Source organism: Podospora pseudopauciseta (assembly GCF_035222475.1).
Source record: "Podospora pseudopauciseta strain CBS 411.78 chromosome 2 map unlocalized CBS411.78m_2, whole genome shotgun sequence".
NCBI lineage: Eukaryota > Fungi > Ascomycota > Sordariomycetes > Sordariales > Podosporaceae > Podospora > Podospora pseudopauciseta.
The window spans coordinates 506,668-524,330 of record NW_026946663.1 but is presented as its reverse complement, the minus strand read 5'-3'; the positions used below and the strand labels follow the sequence as shown (position 1 = coordinate 524,330).

Genomic DNA, 17,663 nt, shown 5'->3' with positions numbered 1-17,663 from the left:
CTTGCAGCTGCAGGCAGTATATTAATTAGATAGTTTGATAATCAATAACAGGAGTGGGTTTGATGTGTGCTAATACATAAAAGAAGGAAGTCGCGATATCCATTCGACCACCTGAAGCAATAGCTTTCTAGTCGAAAGTGCTCCTTGATCAGATGATGAGCACTGTGTAGCATTAGATAGCATGTTGATCACCTGATTTTATGAGAAATGGCAGGAGATTGGTAGAGTGCCCGGTCATAATAAAGCAGAAAGTCGCCAACTCCATCTGGACGACCTTGAGCACCAACCACCTTGATAAAAAGTGCTCTTGAACAGGTTACTGGCCATGATAACCTCGGTCAAAAAATGCCCAATGTAATTCCTTGTTGCTCTCCGTCTCATTGTGTGCGAACTGTGAAAATTGAGATGGACAGTCAAAACCTCAAGCAGCAGGCAAAATTGCTCTCCCACCACCATAGCAACACATCAGTTACCGAACAAAGCACACGATTTAGTGGCTTCTCTTGCACTTTTTTAAGGATAAGTGAATCAGATAGAATGGATAAAATGACAAAAAAAGAGACGACCAACTGCTTTGCACCCCAACCACGCTGGGGGCAATTTACCTCGTCCGGAAAAACCCCCACGGGGTTTTTGCCCGAGTTTGGGTCGAACTCACTGTGCCCAAGACCACGCCCTGGGTGTGAGAAACTATCCTAACCGACCACAAGCTGACCACTTGACCACGCCGAGGGTCAGCTTGCTTCGGTTGGGAGGAAGAATGCGGACATTCTATATGAAGGGTTGAAGGGGGGGTTGGGTTGGTCATGAGTTGTGTCTGGGGGGTGTTAGGGGGTGGGTCAGTGTTGTTGGGGACTGTCGGGCTCTTGAATGGTCTGTCCTTGTTTATTTGTGGTGTTGGTCGTGTTGTGGACTTTAGTTGCTGATGCTTGGTCGCTGAGCACTTCGTGATCTTCGACTCATGCCACCTCGCTCCCATTTCTGCACCCGACTTCCACTTTTGTACCCATCTTCCACTTCTACACCCATCTCACCGTCAATCACTCACTCGACTATTCCCACCCATTTTAACCACCCACTCACCATCATAGACACATCAAAACCACAGCACTCGCGCCAACCCACCCCTCCATCACCCATCCCAGCCGTGCCGTCCCTCGTTCACGACAACTACAACTACCCCACCCCATCTCGAAACACTGCTGAAGCCGTCGGGCCGTCCGCCTGTGCCGCAGAACCTTTCGATATAAACACCCACCACGGCCTAGTATGCCATCAAGGGAACCCTGGCAGCCATCGACTACAACTACGACCGCTACACGTTTTCCGACACTTGCCCTCCGCCAAACCATGGCCATCATTCAGCACGATGACCGACCTGTCCCCAGCAGCCCCCCGCTCGACCCTTCTCCTTGATTCCCCCCTCCCTTCCCCCTTGTCCACCACGTCGAAGCTCGCCTCCCGCCCTCCTCCTCTTATGGTGGAAAGCAACAGCGCCCGCGAGCGGTAGCTGGGTCACGACGCGGTAGCTGGAGGGAATATAAGAGGAGGAAGGAGAAAAGAGAGTGTACAGTACGCTCGAGGAGCGAGAGCAAGCGATGCTCCCCTCTTTCTCCTCGGCTGTTGATAGCGGGACAGCAGCGCAACAGAGGAAGAGGTGTACAGTACCTCGAGGAGTGCGGGGAGCCAGCCGGTTCAACTCTCGTCAAGTCTCCGTCCGTTGAGATTATGTTGGGATCTCGAAACAAGGAAGTGCGTCGAGGCGAGCGAGGGAGAAAAGATATTGATAACTGATGTTATCACAACATCCTAGCTGTGCAGAAGGGCGGAGGGGGGCTTATGCGGCCAAAGGTGGGATCGTACAATAAGAGTGAGCCCGTATGCGGGGTGGGTATAGGAGATGACACTTGGTTTGGAGGGGGAGAAGGGGCGTTTGACTTGGTGATTTTTAGGTTCGATAGTAGAGACTGTCTTCACGTAGGACAGATCACGTCACAGTTTTGCCGACTCACTTACACCAGCTATCTGTTGATAAATATTATATGTCATGGAAAGAGCTGCCGGAATACGGTGGTCGTCAGTGAATGGATACAGGACGTCGAAGACTCGAATTATAAGATTTATGGGTGCTTCTTGTCTCCCAAAGTGGATGTGTCCAAGTCAACAAAGGGTGAGTTAATCCAACTTTGGGCTGTTCTTTTTCATGTCGCTGTGAAGCGGGCAGCCAAAACAGCACGGATCCTGTTGAATACCTTATCCACGACATACCTTCAAAACTCCACACATCTCAAAGTCACCTTCAACACACATTCCAGAGTCACCTTCACCACACCACACCACACCACACCACACCGCAACACACCTCAGCCCAATAATGACCACAACCTCTCAAAATCAGAGAACTCAAACTCTATGCCAACTACCCTAACATGCACATCTCCCAAACTATTCCCATGCGTGAGCACAAAGCTATTTAATGCTTCCAAGATAGAAAATATAAGCAAAAAGAAAACGACAACAAAAATCCACAAAACATTTCCCCGTAATCCATCATCCATAACCCATATTTTCCGAACCATATTCCATGCTGATCCTTGTTTCCATGCAATTCCAAACCCATTTTATCGTTATCAAATCATCGCCCAATTTCTTGTTCTCATATCCATCATGCCCTACCAGGACTAATAATCATCATACCCGTAACACTCCTCCCCTCACTCACAACTGAGTTCCTCTCCGAATCCTCATCATTGACCTCGCCGTGGCGGATAGGCCCAGGGCGTCTCTCTGAGCCGACAGGACCAAAGTTGGGAGGCGGGTGGTCTATAGCCAAGTTAGCTTTGGGTCTTAAAAGTGACCGAGGTGTGCGCGTTGTGATAAATAGTACACTCCTACTCCAAAAAACAAAAACGAAATCATCGCCACAAATCCATCAAACCGCCCACTTGGGCGGATTAAACCGAGGCAACCAAGCCCACCGTCACCTTAGACGCAATAATAACAGACAAATAAACCACCTCAGCTATCCGTGACAAACACATGCCAAAGTTGAACTGGAACATGCCTCTCGGGGATCGGACAGCCAGGACCACGACTAGCCCACCCCAGAACGTGTTCATCTTCGTCGTGATCTTGATAGTGTTGTAGTAGCGATGGGAGGATGTGGTCGTCGAGATGTCCAACAACTAACCAAAAGCTCGTTTAGACTGAGACGGTCGAAGCTTAGATAGTGTCGAGGTGACGAGAGAAAGTAATCTCCAGTGATAAACTTTGTTGCCTCTCCGATAATCGCGCCTCTAATAATACCCCAGAAAAGAAGGGGACAGAAATTTTGATTTGTGTAAAGAGCTGTGACCAAGACTTCTCATTCCATTGACAAAAAGTTTGGCGAACTGCGATCTTCCACAAAGTTGCTTTTTCCAAGCAGGTTTGACCATGCTTTCCGCTGGGAAGTAAAAGTCGACTTGGTAACTAACGATTGAAACATCAGGCTGGCGAATATTTCTCGCGGTCTTGATGAGATTAGAAGGCATCCGGCAGTCGAATGTCTCCATGAATGTCGAATACGGTGGACTCTTGGTGTTGCGAGGGTATGATGTCCATAATAACAGTCAAGCAAATTGAGATGTTGAAGAAGGATCACAGAGACGGTAGTCGATGCAGGGCGCAAAATCGTGACAAGCAGTTGGAGGATTACTTGGTCGTAAAGGCCGTTGACGAAGTTGTATTTTCGGGTTGTCGTGCGGTGGTAACCCCTCCACAATCTCCACACACTGATGAAACTTCACCAGCGACACGAACATCCCAAAAACCACATTATTCACTCGGTCAGTACACAACTACAACTGCACTCGCAGACACCAAATCACATCCCGCCCAATCGTCCACACCCCTTCAACGCTCTCAAACCGCTTGGGGTATATACTATACCGCGGGGTATTCTTCTTCATATAAGCAAACGAAAACGCCAACCGCACCACCTTCAGATTGGGGGAGCAACAAAAAGAAACCACACCATCTGCTTATTACCCCGGGGCCGGGTGACGCTCTCTCCAGTTGGAAGAATGGAAACCAGACTCACTACCAGTAGAAGAAGAACCGCGGCGCATACCAGATGCGCTCCCCACACCGCTTCCACCACTCCCACTATCCCAGCGCGACCAGCTCGAACCATATCGTCTGTGACCACCTTCAGCACCAGCACCGGCGCCAGCGCCAGTGCCGGTGACGCCACCAGAACCGCCCGTAGCAAACCTTCCACCAACGGAAACACCCCCACCGCGCTCCAGAGGACCCCGCTCGCTCTCGCGAGACAGCTCTGCCTGCCTCTTCTTCCACCAGGTAGGCAAACCATGAAACAGCCCCAAACTGTGCTGTGTGGCCTTGTCCATAGGCATCTCGTGCTTGTACTTGCATCCTTGTTGGGTGAACGCGCAGGTGCCCTCGTGAACCCACTTGTCGCAATATACCTTGATCTTTCTAGGCTGTGCGGCAGAAGGGGAAGTCGGACCGGAACCGGTAGTGGCGGCAACAGAAGAAGCCTGAGGATCAGACGCGAGCAGGATATGGTCAATACGGTTCTGATACGAGTCTCAGTTGGATTGGGCTGAATGGGCGGGAGAGCTCTCCAGGTGATTATGAGGAAAAAGAGAGGAAAACTGCTTACCTGGATGGGGTCTTGATGGCGATTAGGGGGGGACTGTTCACAAAGTCAGCATCAGGCAGAGCAGTGACGGGCTAGGGTTGGTGGGGGTTGAGGGCTGAGTGCACAGACCATCACCCGTCACCCACCCAACAAGGAAAGGGGCAAGTAAATAAACACTAGAATGGAACGTACCTGAACAACCGCCCGCTCAATATTGCTATTCTTGCAGAGTCGGTCCATACCGGTGGGAATCACCAACTCAATCAGCTTGTCATTGTCGTTCTCCGAAGGCGGAAGCCCAACGAGCGAGAATGGGAGCATGTCAACGGGCACCAGTCGGGTCCGGCTGCCGTCAGGGCGGACAAAACAGTATCCCTGGGTATCAGGGCCGATGGTGACCAGATACTGGCTCTGGTACTGAGCCAGATCCCTGTTCTGGGGGCGCGGGGCCGGGATCGCCGGGGGAGCGGTCGTGGTTGGGGTCGCGGCCGAGCCACCACCACCGGCAGAAGACGAAGGGACTCCGTACAGCCCCTGGGGCTGGGATGTCGGGGGCGAGAAAAGATTGCCAGTCCCAGCATCACCCATCATTCGCAGATGGGTGAGCTGGCCTTGGCGGGCGGCCGCGGGGTCAGAGAGCGACAGAGAGGCGAAACCAGACGGGTCGACAAAGCTGGGAGCACCAGAGAAGCCGACGGGCGACAAGCCGGAGCCACCGGCAAAGTCACTAAAACTGAAACCGGCAGAGACGGTCGGAGTGCCAGGTAAAAAGATGCCGGTGGCGGCGGATGGGCCGGGGAAAAGAGTGAACTGCTGCCGGGCAGCAGGGGACAGGACGGCGGGGCGGGTCGGGGCAGAAGAAAAAGACGCCAAGGTGGGAGAGCGCGGCGCAACAGGCGAAGAGAAGCCAGGGTTGTACCCCTGGGAGGGGCCAGCAGCAAAGTTGCCATTGGCGGGAGAAAGGACCACGCCCAGACAAGGAGAAGAGGTTGTATCTATATACTGATCAGCTTGACTCAGATGATTGAGATTGAATAGATATATACCATTGCCGGTCCTGGGCTGGGGCGGGGACTGCGCTCGCTGGCGCCAGTTGTCAATGCCTGGAAGCATGTTAGAGCTTGTGTTTCTACCAGTGAAGACAAATTCAACCGGTGCAACAACCATAGCAGAGATAACGTAAAAAGCAAAAGAGAGAAAAAGCAAAAGAAAAGAAAAGAAAAGCAAAAGAAAAAAGAGAAAAGAGAAAAGAGAAAGTATATGAATTCCAAAACACACCGACTAACACAGATGAATGGAAAAAAATAAACGTACCTCTCGCGCGACCACCAAAGGGGCCGGCAGTGCTGGCAGCAAGCTGCCCTCTTCCACTCAAACCACCAGACAGACGCATCTGCTCGCCTGAGGGCGAGCGCTCACCAGCGCCAACGCTACCCACGACGGAGCCAGACATTTCTTCTTTTTCAAGATGCTTGGACGATTTTTGTTGCTGTTGCTGTTGCTGTTGCTCATCAAAAGAAAAAGAGGAATCTGAGTTCAAGTTTGGGAGCTGCCCGAAGGAGATATTTATGCCTCCGGAAAGTGGGTCCGGAACGGAGGACAATGGCTCGGAGGTGTTCGGGGCACTGCCTGTTGTTTGTATTGCTGGTGATGTGACCTCTATTGATTGGCCGGAATACGTGGTCAGCTGATGCGGGGCTGCCCTTATTGTAGTGTCCGAGCCGATGCTCGGGGAAGGAGGACGGGGGGTGGTGTAGTTGTGCCTGTCTGCTGGCTGAGAAAGGGCCGTTGAGGCAAGAAGCCCAGCGAATGCGAGCTTAGATTTGATCTCGGCGATGTTCTTTGCGATGGGGGCTTTGAAAAGGAGGCTGGACCCGCTTGTATTGTGCAACGGAGCTATGATCATCAGTCAGGCATACTGGCATCGTCGTTTAGAAGCAGGGTACACCAACCAGTTACAGAATCCGACGGCCAAACACCTCTGATACTCTCAAACTGCTGCAAAATATGGGCTTTTCTGTCACGCTCATGTGAATACTTTCTCCTGTATCCAGCTTGGGGGGAAAAGCTACGTGATACAAGCCCTGAAGATGCCTTCAGGCTGTTATCGTCAACAAAAGAGAACTCGTGAGCTTCAGTTACAAGTCAGTAAGCTGCATCAGGAACATGTGTGCAAGAGGGTATGTACCTCTGTGGCCTTGTTCACCATCAGTGTCGAGCCTTGACCCAACACCACTAACCGAATCAAAACAGTCAGGATCGCGTGCTCCGCAACTGCCAGCAGGATCTTCTTCGTGTCGTCCCCTTTCAACAGAGGGTTTTGGCGCATGGATACCCGCGTTCTGAGAAGTTGGGTTCACTACCGAAGGAATGCGATGAGACGATATCGGAGTCGCAGTACCAGAACTGGTGAACAGAGAAGATGGAGAGCCCTGATGAAAGTTGTGACGCCTGCCTGGCTTATTTACTACTTGGTTGGTCGTGCCTGCAGCTTCTTTTGTCTCGTTGGAATCAGCACGCCAGTTTGCCGGTGCTGTTGGTGTCTTCAAGGCCGACTCTGACACACTATCAAGAGAAGAAACGGACTCAAGACTGGTCAATGACGGAGAGCGGCCAGAAGATGCCACGGAAGGCGATGAAAACTCCCCAGCGAACCAATGAGGCCTAGGCTGCTTGCAGTCAGGCTGCTGTTGATGCAGGTTACCACCAGACATTGCGTTGACAGAGAACCCTGCTTTCGCATCAGCCAAAGGCGTGTACATGGAAAAAGCAGAGAAGCTCGGGGAAGTCAAAGGAAACAGTACAGAACAAAAACAAATGGCGGAGACAGCACACACTGGTCAAGTCAAATCCAAAAGGAAACAATGCCGGCACTGCCCCCCGGGAGGCGAGAGAGAGAAAAAGAGAAAGAGAGGCAACAGGATGTGCGTGGTGGGTGCGTGCAAACGGAATGATATAGTCGCAGTCCAATCAATTGAGACAGCTGGCGGAAAGCCTGGTCGACTTGGGTTGTCGTGTTTATACCGCCGTGAACCTCCTCTATAGAAAGTATATGCAGGTTAGCACTGTTGACAGCAGGACTGGTATCCTTGGCCGGAAAATAGAGCTGAGAATGGTAACGAGGCGTGCGGTAACAATAGAACGAGGACAAGAATGAATGAGGCCTCGTGGAACGGCACGCCAGTGGGCCAGCGGACAAGTGTCAGTTAAAACAAGGCTGATGCCGCTGATGGTGCTGGAGCTAGGTGACTGGGAGCCCTCCTATCTACCTAGCTGGCAGGTGTAGCCAGTTGAGCAGATCACAAGTAAGTACGACCGTAGCTTTGAGGTGTTGTGCGCCTGCCTGTTGTGCGTCTCCGGCAGAGGGCAGGAAGGGACGAGGGACAAGGGACCAGGGTTGAAGATGAAGTTGCAAGGCAAAACAGCAAATGCACTTGGAAAATACCCTAGTGTTGATATCTAAGTTAGGTAGGGTATTTACTTGCTACCGATTGACAGCGTAACAGCCAGCATTAGAAAAGAGGCGAAAGAACCTAAACAGCCACATAGATATCTGTCCCGTTATTTATTTTTCTGGTTCTGACTACCTTAGTCTGGTGCCCTAATCCACGCTTGATCGGTGTTTTCCGTTGCTAACCTCTCCTCCACCGCAACCAAACGAACAGACAAGCCACATAAGCTTGTGGGGGGCTTGTGGAATGCATGAGCCTCAACACTTCAGAAAGCAACTTGCCAACCTATCGGAACGAGCAGACATCTCCCCGTTGACTCATATCAATGCATGTAAACAAATGCCGGACAGACCAAAAGGACTTGAACAAGGTTGAAGCAAACGGCCTCACAGTCAATCTGAATAAGGTTGCTTGCCTTTGCCCAGGCACTGGACGGGAAGCCACATTTGGTGCCTGTTCTTTTTGGTTCACTAGTCACACGTGACAAACGGCCACTCCGACCGCAAATGGGAGAAAAGATACCGGAAGGTACCAAAGAGGTATTTAGTGCATGTGTGTTGTGATCCTTGGTGAGATATCTGTGTTCAGGGCGGCTACACGGCGGGAGCTGGCTGATGGATGGGATGGGTAGTACGGCTTCAGGGACTGGGAGAATATCATCTCATTGATCAAGATACTTTTCCAGCATCGTGGTGAGAAGTGGCGCCAACCTCCGCTCACATAGCACTCCACACGCCAAACACCGGTGCCTGTGAGCACTTACTGGACAGACATTGAATTGTTATTTACTCCCAGGGCTTAGGTAGGTACTTGACACTTGCAAGATGTGGCTAAGTCCACAAAAAGAATAACAGCATCAAGTCAATACCAAGATTATGCATGTTGAAGTTACCACGTGTATTCCAAGACATCGGATGACAAGTACTGACAGTTTGATCCCAACATCTCGTCTTTGCCCTATATACTTCCAAATCTCCAAAGGTCACACGCCCTCCAGAAAGGGTTCTTTACGTCCAGTGTCAAAGTTGGTGGGTATCCCAATGGAGCCATATCAACCTCTAAGCATCCTGCCACTTACAACAGATCTCCAAAGCCAATAAATAAACAAAGCTTTTGGGCAGCTCTAAAACACAGAAAATACCAAAACTCTTTCTTATGTCCCTCATTTCTGAAGAGGCTAAGCTCAGTCCATTCAACGGGCCGCTACGCACGTCAACCCGTCAGCTGTCAAATGTCAACGTCAACACCAATGCCAGCCACAACCCTCACCATCCATTCCCATTCCAGCAATAAACTAGGTACATACCACCAACCCATTGGATCCATCGTGTGTAGCTAGCGCACCACCAATCTCACCGTTCTACAACTCCGTTCCTCTCCAGTTTTCCCCTGCAACTCGCATCCCAACCTCCCTATTCCCCCTCCGACCGCGAGTCGTTCCCTCCCGACAGACCGATAATGAACAACCCACCCCTCTTCCTGAAACCCTCGACCACCTCTCAGCCGGCCTAAAGGCGTCATCTCATCTCACCAGCCTTGCCACCCTCAAAACCCAAATCTAACAAAGTAAGCTATCATCTGAAACAAACCTGCCAGACCCAAAAGCAACCTCCACATGGAGGCGCAGTGTGCTTTGGGAAACCCTCCCATCTACCCGCATACCACTCACATCATCGGTCCGACACCCCCCTCAGATCTAGACTGTCAATCGCCCTTCCTCCAGTTTGGTCTGGCTGGAACTCCTCCTCTACCCCTCTCCCGCGATTCTGGACATCAGCCCCAGATCCTAACCATGGAGCACTGCCATCCCAACCACTCCCTCCCACATCCTTGCCAGCGAGCTCCCCTGAGCTCTCACCGAGAGTGTAGATGTCACACTACCAACCCGCCAGCCCTGTGCCTTGCACCTGGAGTTGGCCATTGAGGAGGTAGGCATCTTGCTCGCCCACCTCGAGCACGTCACAAAGATGTCATGTTGCCTAACCCGACCTTGAATCTTCTGTCCCAATGACCCAACCACTTCCCCGTCTCGACTTCTCTCATTCCCTTGACTTACATCCCAATCTCCATCATCACATGCCCGCACTGTACCTCCTCCTCTCGTCTCACTTTCTATCCCAAAACACCTAAAATCTAGCCACCTTGCTATTTCCCTTCCATACCATCCCAAGTTTTCCCCCCGCCCCCTCCACAACCGCCTGGACCATGCCAAGTCGCCCACCCTCCTCCCCAACTCTCTCCCCTCCGACACTCTCCTCCCCAATTCTCCCCTTCCCAACTCTCCCCTCCCCATAGCAGCCCACCCGAACAAGGCCAACAACCCCTCCCCTTCTCATGGAAACAAACCAGTGTGGGCAACATCACACAAACATAGGTAAACAGTCACTCTTGAGTACATCACATAGGTAGGTAGCAAGCACAAACGCAATCCCCGTCTTTGTAAATAAAAATCTCTCTGTATGATGCTGCGTGGCGCGCAAAAGCAAACCCCCGACGCCTCCCCACCTCCATCCGAATGCCTCAATGCACCAAAAAAAACCCCAGGGTATATCGCGCTATGCAATAGAAAACTCAACCGCAGAGTATTAAAAAGGAGATAATCCCTCTCTTCTGAATGAAATGAGCTTAGAGATCCTGCCAGAGCACCTCCTCTCTTTCGCAATGAATCACCAGCCAGCCCCTCCCCATCATCATTTTGTCTCCCCGTCTGACTAGCACTCCCCTTCCAAAAAGAAAACAACACACAACAATGCTCAAAAATTATGAGCAAGCCCCAAGATCACCCCCTCAACAACCTCAACTTCTCCACCAAAAACCCCCTCCACCCACTTCTCTCCTCCTCCGTCAACCTCCCATCCCGCTTCAGCTCATCCAACGCCACCCTCAAATTCCTCATGCTCCTCATCTCAGGGCACTCCCAGCCCCACGGGTGACTATACTTGCAAACAACGCACTGCTCCGCCTTTGGCAGCACCACCGCCGCCGCCGCCACCGACGACGACGTCGAGCTCGGAACCGTCGGCACACCAATCTGGTTAACCATCACCCCCCCACCCCCACCACCTCCAGACTGCCCAGCAGGCCTCATCGCAATCGAGTTCAACAAGTCAATCCCCGCCCTTTGAGAGGCTGTCATGCTTGCACCTGCCTGGTGGTGAGTTACTGGGGCTCCCCCGACACCTCCGACAGCTCCGAGCTGCTGCTGCTGCTGTTGCCGTCTTTGGTTTTGGGACGCAGCATTGTCCGGGACATTAAACCGGACGTCTGTGCTAACTGGGCGACTGTTGCTGGCGCCACCGCCGTTTTGTTGTTGGGCGCCTGGGCCTTGGGCCGTGAAGATGGCGACTTCGACTTGGGAACGTTTAACTTTATCACCATTGACGGCGCCTTTGGCGTGGCCGTTTTGGGGGGCGAGGGAAGCTGCTGCTCCTGCTGCTGCTGCTTTCCCTTGGGCTTGGGCGTTGCTTTGGGTCTGGGCCTGGCCGCTTTCGTTGTCTGAGAAGTTGTCTTGAGTGAGCTTGTGGTTCGAGTAATACTGCGTGTTTGAGTGGTCTTTTGCGGGGTCTTCATCTTGCTGGGCGTGACTGGTGGTGTCGCGCCCCCTTTGTTGCCTTTGGCTCTGCTTCTTGACTGAACTAAAGAAAGTTGACTTTTCGTACCTGACTTGCGCAAGTGTGCTGATAGCCCAGTGGCTGGAGTGCCGACTTCCTCGTCGCTTGTATCACCACCATCGCTTTTAGCGATGAAGTCATGATCACCTTCGCCTTGATCACTGTCTGGCTTCTCTCCCTCATCAAACTCGAACTGGGGACCTGCGTAATTGGCATTCTGTTGTTCGTTAGTATTCTGGACTTCCAGAGACTGGAAGCATAACTACTCACCCCACGACGGCGTCCACCGCGGCCGAGAGTTTCCCTAGCTTTCTCGGCCTCACGACGAGCCTCCTCTTCACGCTGCTTGAGAATTTGGTCCCAGACACTGAGCGACATCTCCTGCTGTTCGGTCTCCTTTATCTCGTCAGCAAGACCATCGTTGGCCCACACTCGGGCGTGGGCAAAAGCAGACTCGGCCGATTTCTTATCGTCGGTCTTGGTTTCCTCCTGCATGGATCGATCTAAAAGCTTGTCAACAGCAGCCGAATCGTATTTGATGGCATCCTTCTTCTTGTCGCCAAAGAGAGCTTCAGCGCCGTGCTTCAAGACCGACTCGACGTCATTGGGGGCGTCGTCCTGATTGTCCATGGTCTCGATGAGCAGATGATCGAGCGCCATTTTCTTGCGACCGATCTGAAGAATCTTCTCCTCGGCCGAGTCAATAGTGACGAGCTGGAAGCACAAGACCTTCTTGCGCTGTCCGATACGATGGGCGCGTGAAAGAGCCTGGATATCTTGGTGAGGGTTCCAGTCGGGGTCGAGGATGATGACGGTGTCGGCCGTCGCCAGGTTGATACCAACACCACCAGCGCGCGTCGACAACAACATGCAGAAGATGTCTGAATCTGGAGCGTTGAATGCGTCGATCTTCTTCTGCTTCTCCAAACTAGACTGACTGCCGTCCAAACGCTCGTGTCTGAGGTTCAAACTCATCAAAAAGTCCTCGAGGACCGTCAGCTGGTCAAGGAACTGACTGAAGATGAGGACGCGGTGGCCGCGCTCTTTCAACTTGGGCAGCATAATCTCCAAGAGCATCAGCTTGGAAGAGGCCTCAATCAAGTTCCGGCGAGTGAGCTCGGGAGACAGGTTGCGATCTTCGATAGCCTGGCTGTAGATGAAAGGATGGCAGAGACACTTGCGCAGTTGCATGAGGATGTTGCTCAGCGACCCACGCTCGTTGGCCTTCAGTTTGCCCTGAGCAAAGATGGATCGGATGAGCTGAGGGTTCTTCTCCATGATCGACTTGCAGAGCCTCTCTTGCAAGACCGACATCGAAACAGGGACAATGATCTGAGCCATCGTCGGCAGGAAGGTGAGCACCTCGGCCTTTGTGCGGCGCAAGAAATACGGCCGGATCAGATCATGAAGATGCCTGAGGTTTTCCGAGGTGATCTGGTCGTACTCTTGGTCAAGCTGCTCGGCCTTCATACTGGGGTCGATGAACTGAAGGAGGTTGAATAACTCCCTCTTGTTGTTTTGCAATGGCGTTCCTGTCAGAAGAACCTTGAACGGGATATTGAGCATGTTCAAGGCCTTGTACAGCGAATTCTCGTCATTCTTGAGGGCCTGAGCTTCGTCGACAATTAGACCAGCCCACTTCACACTGCTGAACCGGGATCGCGTTTCACTGTCCTTGACCGAGTCGTAGGACATGATGACAACGTGTGCCTTCATGTCGCGAGTATTGCCTGGAAACAGCTCGTACTCCTTTGCGGCCTGTTGAGACACTCGTCCGCCATAGTATGCAACAACTCGAAGGTCAGGAGCCCATTTCTTGATCTCACGGCGCCAGTTGGCGCAGGTCGCATTGGGCACCACAACAAGAAACGGCCAGATGCGAGGCTTGGTCATGATGAGAGTGTAGAGCAGTGCCACGATTTGAACTGTTTTGCCCAGACCCATCTCATCGGCAAGAATGACACTCCTGTCATGACGGAAGTTGTGAAGCATCCAGTTGACGCCATTGATCTGATATTCCATAAGCTGGCCGCGCTTGAGGCCCTCGGGCTGCTTCTTGAGTTCGATATCTTTGACGAAATCGAGTTGGCGGAATTCTTGGAGGCGCTCTCGCATGACACGGTTGGACTCTGGTTTGAAGTGCTTGCCATTGAGGTACTCCCGGTACGCCTCTTGATACGCCTCCCAGAGAGCACCGTCTGACGAGTCCGGAGGGGTGTCCCAAACAACATCCTCGTACCCAAGGCCCTCAAACTTCACAAGGATTTTGACCACGTGGAAGATCCGGCTCAAGTCCTCCTGGAACTTGTCCTCGCGAGACCGAGCCTTGTACTTTGCTTCAGCCTCGACGGTTCGCGGAGCGACGTGGACATCGAGAATGATATCAGGTGTGACCCAGACATTGTAGATGGCCTCCTTTTCAGTCCATCTGAGCAGAGAATCTGCCTTGATCTCGCTGTCGGGACCTCCCTCAAGCCCCTCTCCAAATGTCCTCTTGAGGAAGGAGACACGCATGTTGTGTTTGACGATACCATAGACCCAGGCGCCAGGGAACCACTGGCAATGGTTGTAAGACTGGCGTTCCCACTTGATCAGGTACTCGATTTGATCCTCGTCGAAGTCTGCGATAGTCTGACCTTCGATGTAGCTCTTGCGATCAGCTGGGCGCCAGGCCACAATCTTGTCAGGCTTGAGCCCATCTGTGTCGCGACAGTCCTTGCACATCCAATCGATCTGGTACTCTTCCAACCTGAGCTTGCGTAGATTGAGAGGCTCTGACCAAGACGGGTCTCGAGTCGGATTGGGATGGGGGAGATGTTCATAGTGCCAACCTCGATGGCACCTGGCACAGCGAAAGAGGACGTTGTTGTGGTTGTTGATAAGCTTGGGATTGACCTCCGTGATGGGATCAACACCGCCATTATCGATGCGCAACTTCTCCTCTTGCTTGGGTGTTTTCTTTTCGGAGAAAGGGATGCATGATGGGCCTCTGACATGGCAAGTTTGGCATGTGCCGTGGCTGGGTGCCCGCGGGTCTCGCTTCTTGTAAACATCAATGCAAAAGCGGCACTGCATGACGAAGGAATCTGGCCCAACCTTGGTCACACGCTGCTCACGGCTGCTGCGGTTGCCCAGACAGACTTTGTGATAGACATTGGAGCAGCCTTGACAAAAGACAAAGGTTCCCTTGTTGCGGTCATCAGGATAGGCACAACTGTCGCAGGTCAACCTGTGAGCTTCCTTGAAGTCGGTGGGAATGTTGCCCTGGAAGATCTCCTTCACGCTGGCGACTTTGGGGGCAGCAGCAGGTTTGTTGTCCGAGATGTAGAAAGCTTCATCATCCTCGTCATCGTCGTCCTCGGCGTACTTGTCGACCATCTTTCTGGTGTTCTTGTTGGCACGGGATGAACGGCGGCGGCTGCTCTCAAATTCTCTGTCAGAGTCACCCGCAGAGGCAGAGACAGACGTGGTCTTCTGTGTGGACCTGGCAGAAAGCCTCGAAGACAAGCGCTTCAACTTCTTTCGACCGGGTCGCACAATATCAGAGGTGACAATGAATGAATCCTCATCATCCTCCTGCAACTCATCAAGACCGCCATAGTAATTGGTGACTTCAGCACGCTTGCGCAGAGATCTGCCAAAGTTAACAGGCGGAAGCTTGGTGGGGGCACCTCGGGTGCGGGGGATGTCGTCGTCAGAGGCCTCGTCGAAATCGTCAACGGCACCAGAGTATTTATCGTTAGAACCTCTCTTGCGCTTTCTGGAGTCATCGTAATAGTCCTATAAAGTATGGGTCAACAATTTGCCGGCAAGAAAGAACAATGGGCATTGATTGGAGTGAAAAAGAGAAATGCCGAAAATAGAGAGTTTTGCAACAAGTAAATGAATAAGTGAATGCAGTGCAGAGGTTGAGTCACTTGACTCTGGTCGCCCAATTCCGCCAATCTGGCTGCCTGCGCTTACAGAGTCAATGCCGTCGTCGCTGTCAATCTGGTCAATATCCATGGGGTCAGAGTTGTAGTCGCTTTCCTTGTACTCAGAGGCGTGATCAGAGGCATAGTCGCTATCGCCTTCGTAGGCGTGGTCGGATTCCTGGTTGACGCGATCCATGATCATCTGCTGTGACTGAACGAAATTCCTGTGCTCTGGCTGGTGCTCATCCAGGTAGGCCGGGTGAAAATTGTTCAAATAGTCGCGGTCGAAGTCGCTGGTTGGCAGGTTGTTGCCTGATTGAATATTCCAGTCGGCTTCCTCTGGGTCAATATACTCAACCTCGTCAATATAGTAGTCGTCAGGTGACAACTGCCTGCCGTTGCTGGCCTCGGCAGTCAGGCTGAGCAGAGCCCCGTCATCCCCGCTATTCTCGTCGTCGAAAGGCGGAGTATACTCGCCGTTGGAGCGACTGGAAGACCCCATTGGAAGGAACAAACCGGCGAGAATGGGCGTTTTCAGAAGCTTGGGAGGCGAGCAGCAGTAAGAAAGTTGAGGTTCTCGGGAAGAGGAAAACGACGAATCAAACCAAACGGAGAAATAGATGGATAATAAAACCGTGTGACCTGCAAATAATGAAAAGGCGCTAAGGGTTCAGACGAAGGTGTGTTGGGAAGGAGCAATATTGTGATTAATAGGGGAAGGTCATTGACAGTAGTTGTGTGATCCAGCCAAAATCCTTAGGTGGAGAAGGAGCGATGGGTGAAGGCAGAAAAGAAGCCAGACAAGTCTTCGGCTCGGGAGATGCCGAAAGCTGGAGGTCGTCATGTGGGTTAGGAAGAGGATGCTGACCATGTTTGAAGTCAGAACAGCGAGGCTAGCGATACTGTAGGCATCAAGACCGCACAACTCAAGCTCCCCAAAAACCCCTGGCTCCATACTAAAGACAAACCCAAAAGAGTTTGGATCAGGAGCCCGGGATTGCATGACATCCCGACAGAGCAACTTGCTCTCCATGTTGGGACTTGATACTTTGATGGCAACCCCACCCACCCCCCGACCCCTGAGGCCCTTGTGGTTGTCGTCCCAGCTTCCACTCAACCACTTGGAAGAGTTGCCAACTACAACTCCCTGGACAAATGCCACAACCTAACACAGCACAACGCAACTCCCATGATGTTGACGCACTTGCATCCTTGAGCCTTGCTCATCATATCTCTCACCACAGCAGACACAAACAGCAAATCACCCAGCACAACCCCTTACCCCATTGCGTGTCCTCCTTGTCATGTAGCCCTCAGTTTCTGGCTTCATCTCTGGCACCTCAATGTACTCAAACTCGGCCTTCTTTTCCTCCGACATCTCCTGTAACGCTACTTCAATGTCGACGATTCTTGTGACTGGACCGGCCGAGTCGTCTCTATCGCTTCGATGTCCGTCATAGCCATGCCCATTCGTTACCGGTGGTTCCTCATACTGTATGGAGTCGTCGGGCAAAAAGTCGTCCACATTCGCACGAGGCATCGCAGGCATCAAATGTGACGGTACCGAAGGCGCAACAGGCTGGGTAATCTCGTCGACCGCAATCAGATCTGGATCCTCATCGTCTGACAGTTCGGACTGAAACTCATAGGTCGTGGGTTCTTCTGTCGGCATGGGATCAAAAAACAGCTCATCATCTGAGTTCAAAAGACCGTTGGTGGCCATGGTCGGCAGTACATCAACAATAAGTCGAAGGGGGTGCGTGCTGGTTTGCTGTGCCAAAATGTCGAGTTCGAAAGGTTTCCAAATGCAAGCAAGTTTGGGGAAGCTACTCCTGGAGAAGCAAGTCAGTTGAGATGACAGAAAACAAAAAGCTGTGGGCTCATACTAATGCCCAAGCTGTTTACTGAAAACTGCACAAGCTCAGAGTCGGGGTGAGGGGGGATGGTTAATAGAGAGACAGTCTCAAAGCATGAGAAGTGGAGGGGCGCCGCCTTTCACGCGACGGACCAAAAACACGCGTTTGCTTAAATGGATTAAGGC

General features: G+C 52.1%; 2 protein-coding genes across 2 annotated transcripts; both read right to left on the bottom strand.

Moving 5' to 3' along the window:
* Positions 1 to 2,384: 2,384 nt before the first annotated feature.
* On the bottom strand, positions 2,385 to 8,252 carry QC763_201110 (uncharacterized protein). The gene is made up of 7 exons (XM_062909148.1): positions 6,834 to 8,252; positions 6,598 to 6,777; positions 5,960 to 6,541; positions 4,838 to 5,748; positions 4,667 to 4,699; positions 3,065 to 4,541; positions 2,385 to 2,823 (listed from the first exon to the last, which is right to left on the bottom strand). The coding sequence occupies exons 1-6, from the start codon at positions 7,405 to 7,407 to the stop codon at positions 4,026 to 4,028; spliced, it is 2,796 nt and encodes a 931-aa protein (XP_062767899.1). The 5' UTR covers positions 7,408 to 8,252; the 3' UTR covers positions 2,385 to 2,823; positions 3,065 to 4,025.
* Positions 8,253 to 10,514: 2,262 nt separating this feature from the next.
* QC763_201100 (uncharacterized protein) lies at positions 10,515 to 17,603 on the bottom strand. Its single transcript, XM_062909147.1, has 5 exons — positions 17,509 to 17,603; positions 15,672 to 17,454; positions 11,979 to 15,488; positions 11,757 to 11,925; positions 10,515 to 11,592 (listed from the first exon to the last, which is right to left on the bottom strand). The coding sequence occupies exons 2-5, from the start codon at positions 16,122 to 16,124 to the stop codon at positions 10,877 to 10,879; spliced, it is 4,848 nt and encodes a 1,615-aa protein (XP_062767898.1). The 5' UTR covers positions 16,125 to 17,454; positions 17,509 to 17,603; the 3' UTR covers positions 10,515 to 10,876.
* Positions 17,604 to 17,663: the final 60 nt, after the last annotated feature.

Bases quoted from the DNA above. Each gene is read 5' to 3' on its own strand.
- QC763_201110 (XM_062909148.1), bottom strand. From the start codon at position 7,407: ATGTACACGCCTTTGGCTGATGCGAAAGCAGGGTTCTCTGTCAACGCA. The intron at 6,778-6,833 runs GTACATACCCTC...TTGTAACTGAAG, and splicing joins TGGTGAACAAGGCCACAGAG to CTCACGAGTTCTCTTTTGTT. The intron at 5,749-5,959 runs GTACGTTTATTT...ACATGCTTCCAG, and splicing joins CTTTGGTGGTCGCGCGAGAG to GCATTGACAACTGGCGCCAG.
- QC763_201100 (XM_062909147.1), bottom strand. From the start codon at position 16,124: ATGGGGTCTTCCAGTCGCTCCAACGGCGAGTATACTCCGCCTTTCGAC. The intron at 11,926-11,978 runs GTGAGTAGTTAT...AACGAACAACAG, and splicing joins GCGGTGGACGCCGTCGTGGG to AATGCCAATTACGCAGGTCC. The intron at 11,593-11,756 runs GTACGAAAAGTC...ACAACTTCTCAG, and splicing joins AGCACACTTGCGCAAGTCAG to ACAACGAAAGCGGCCAGGCC.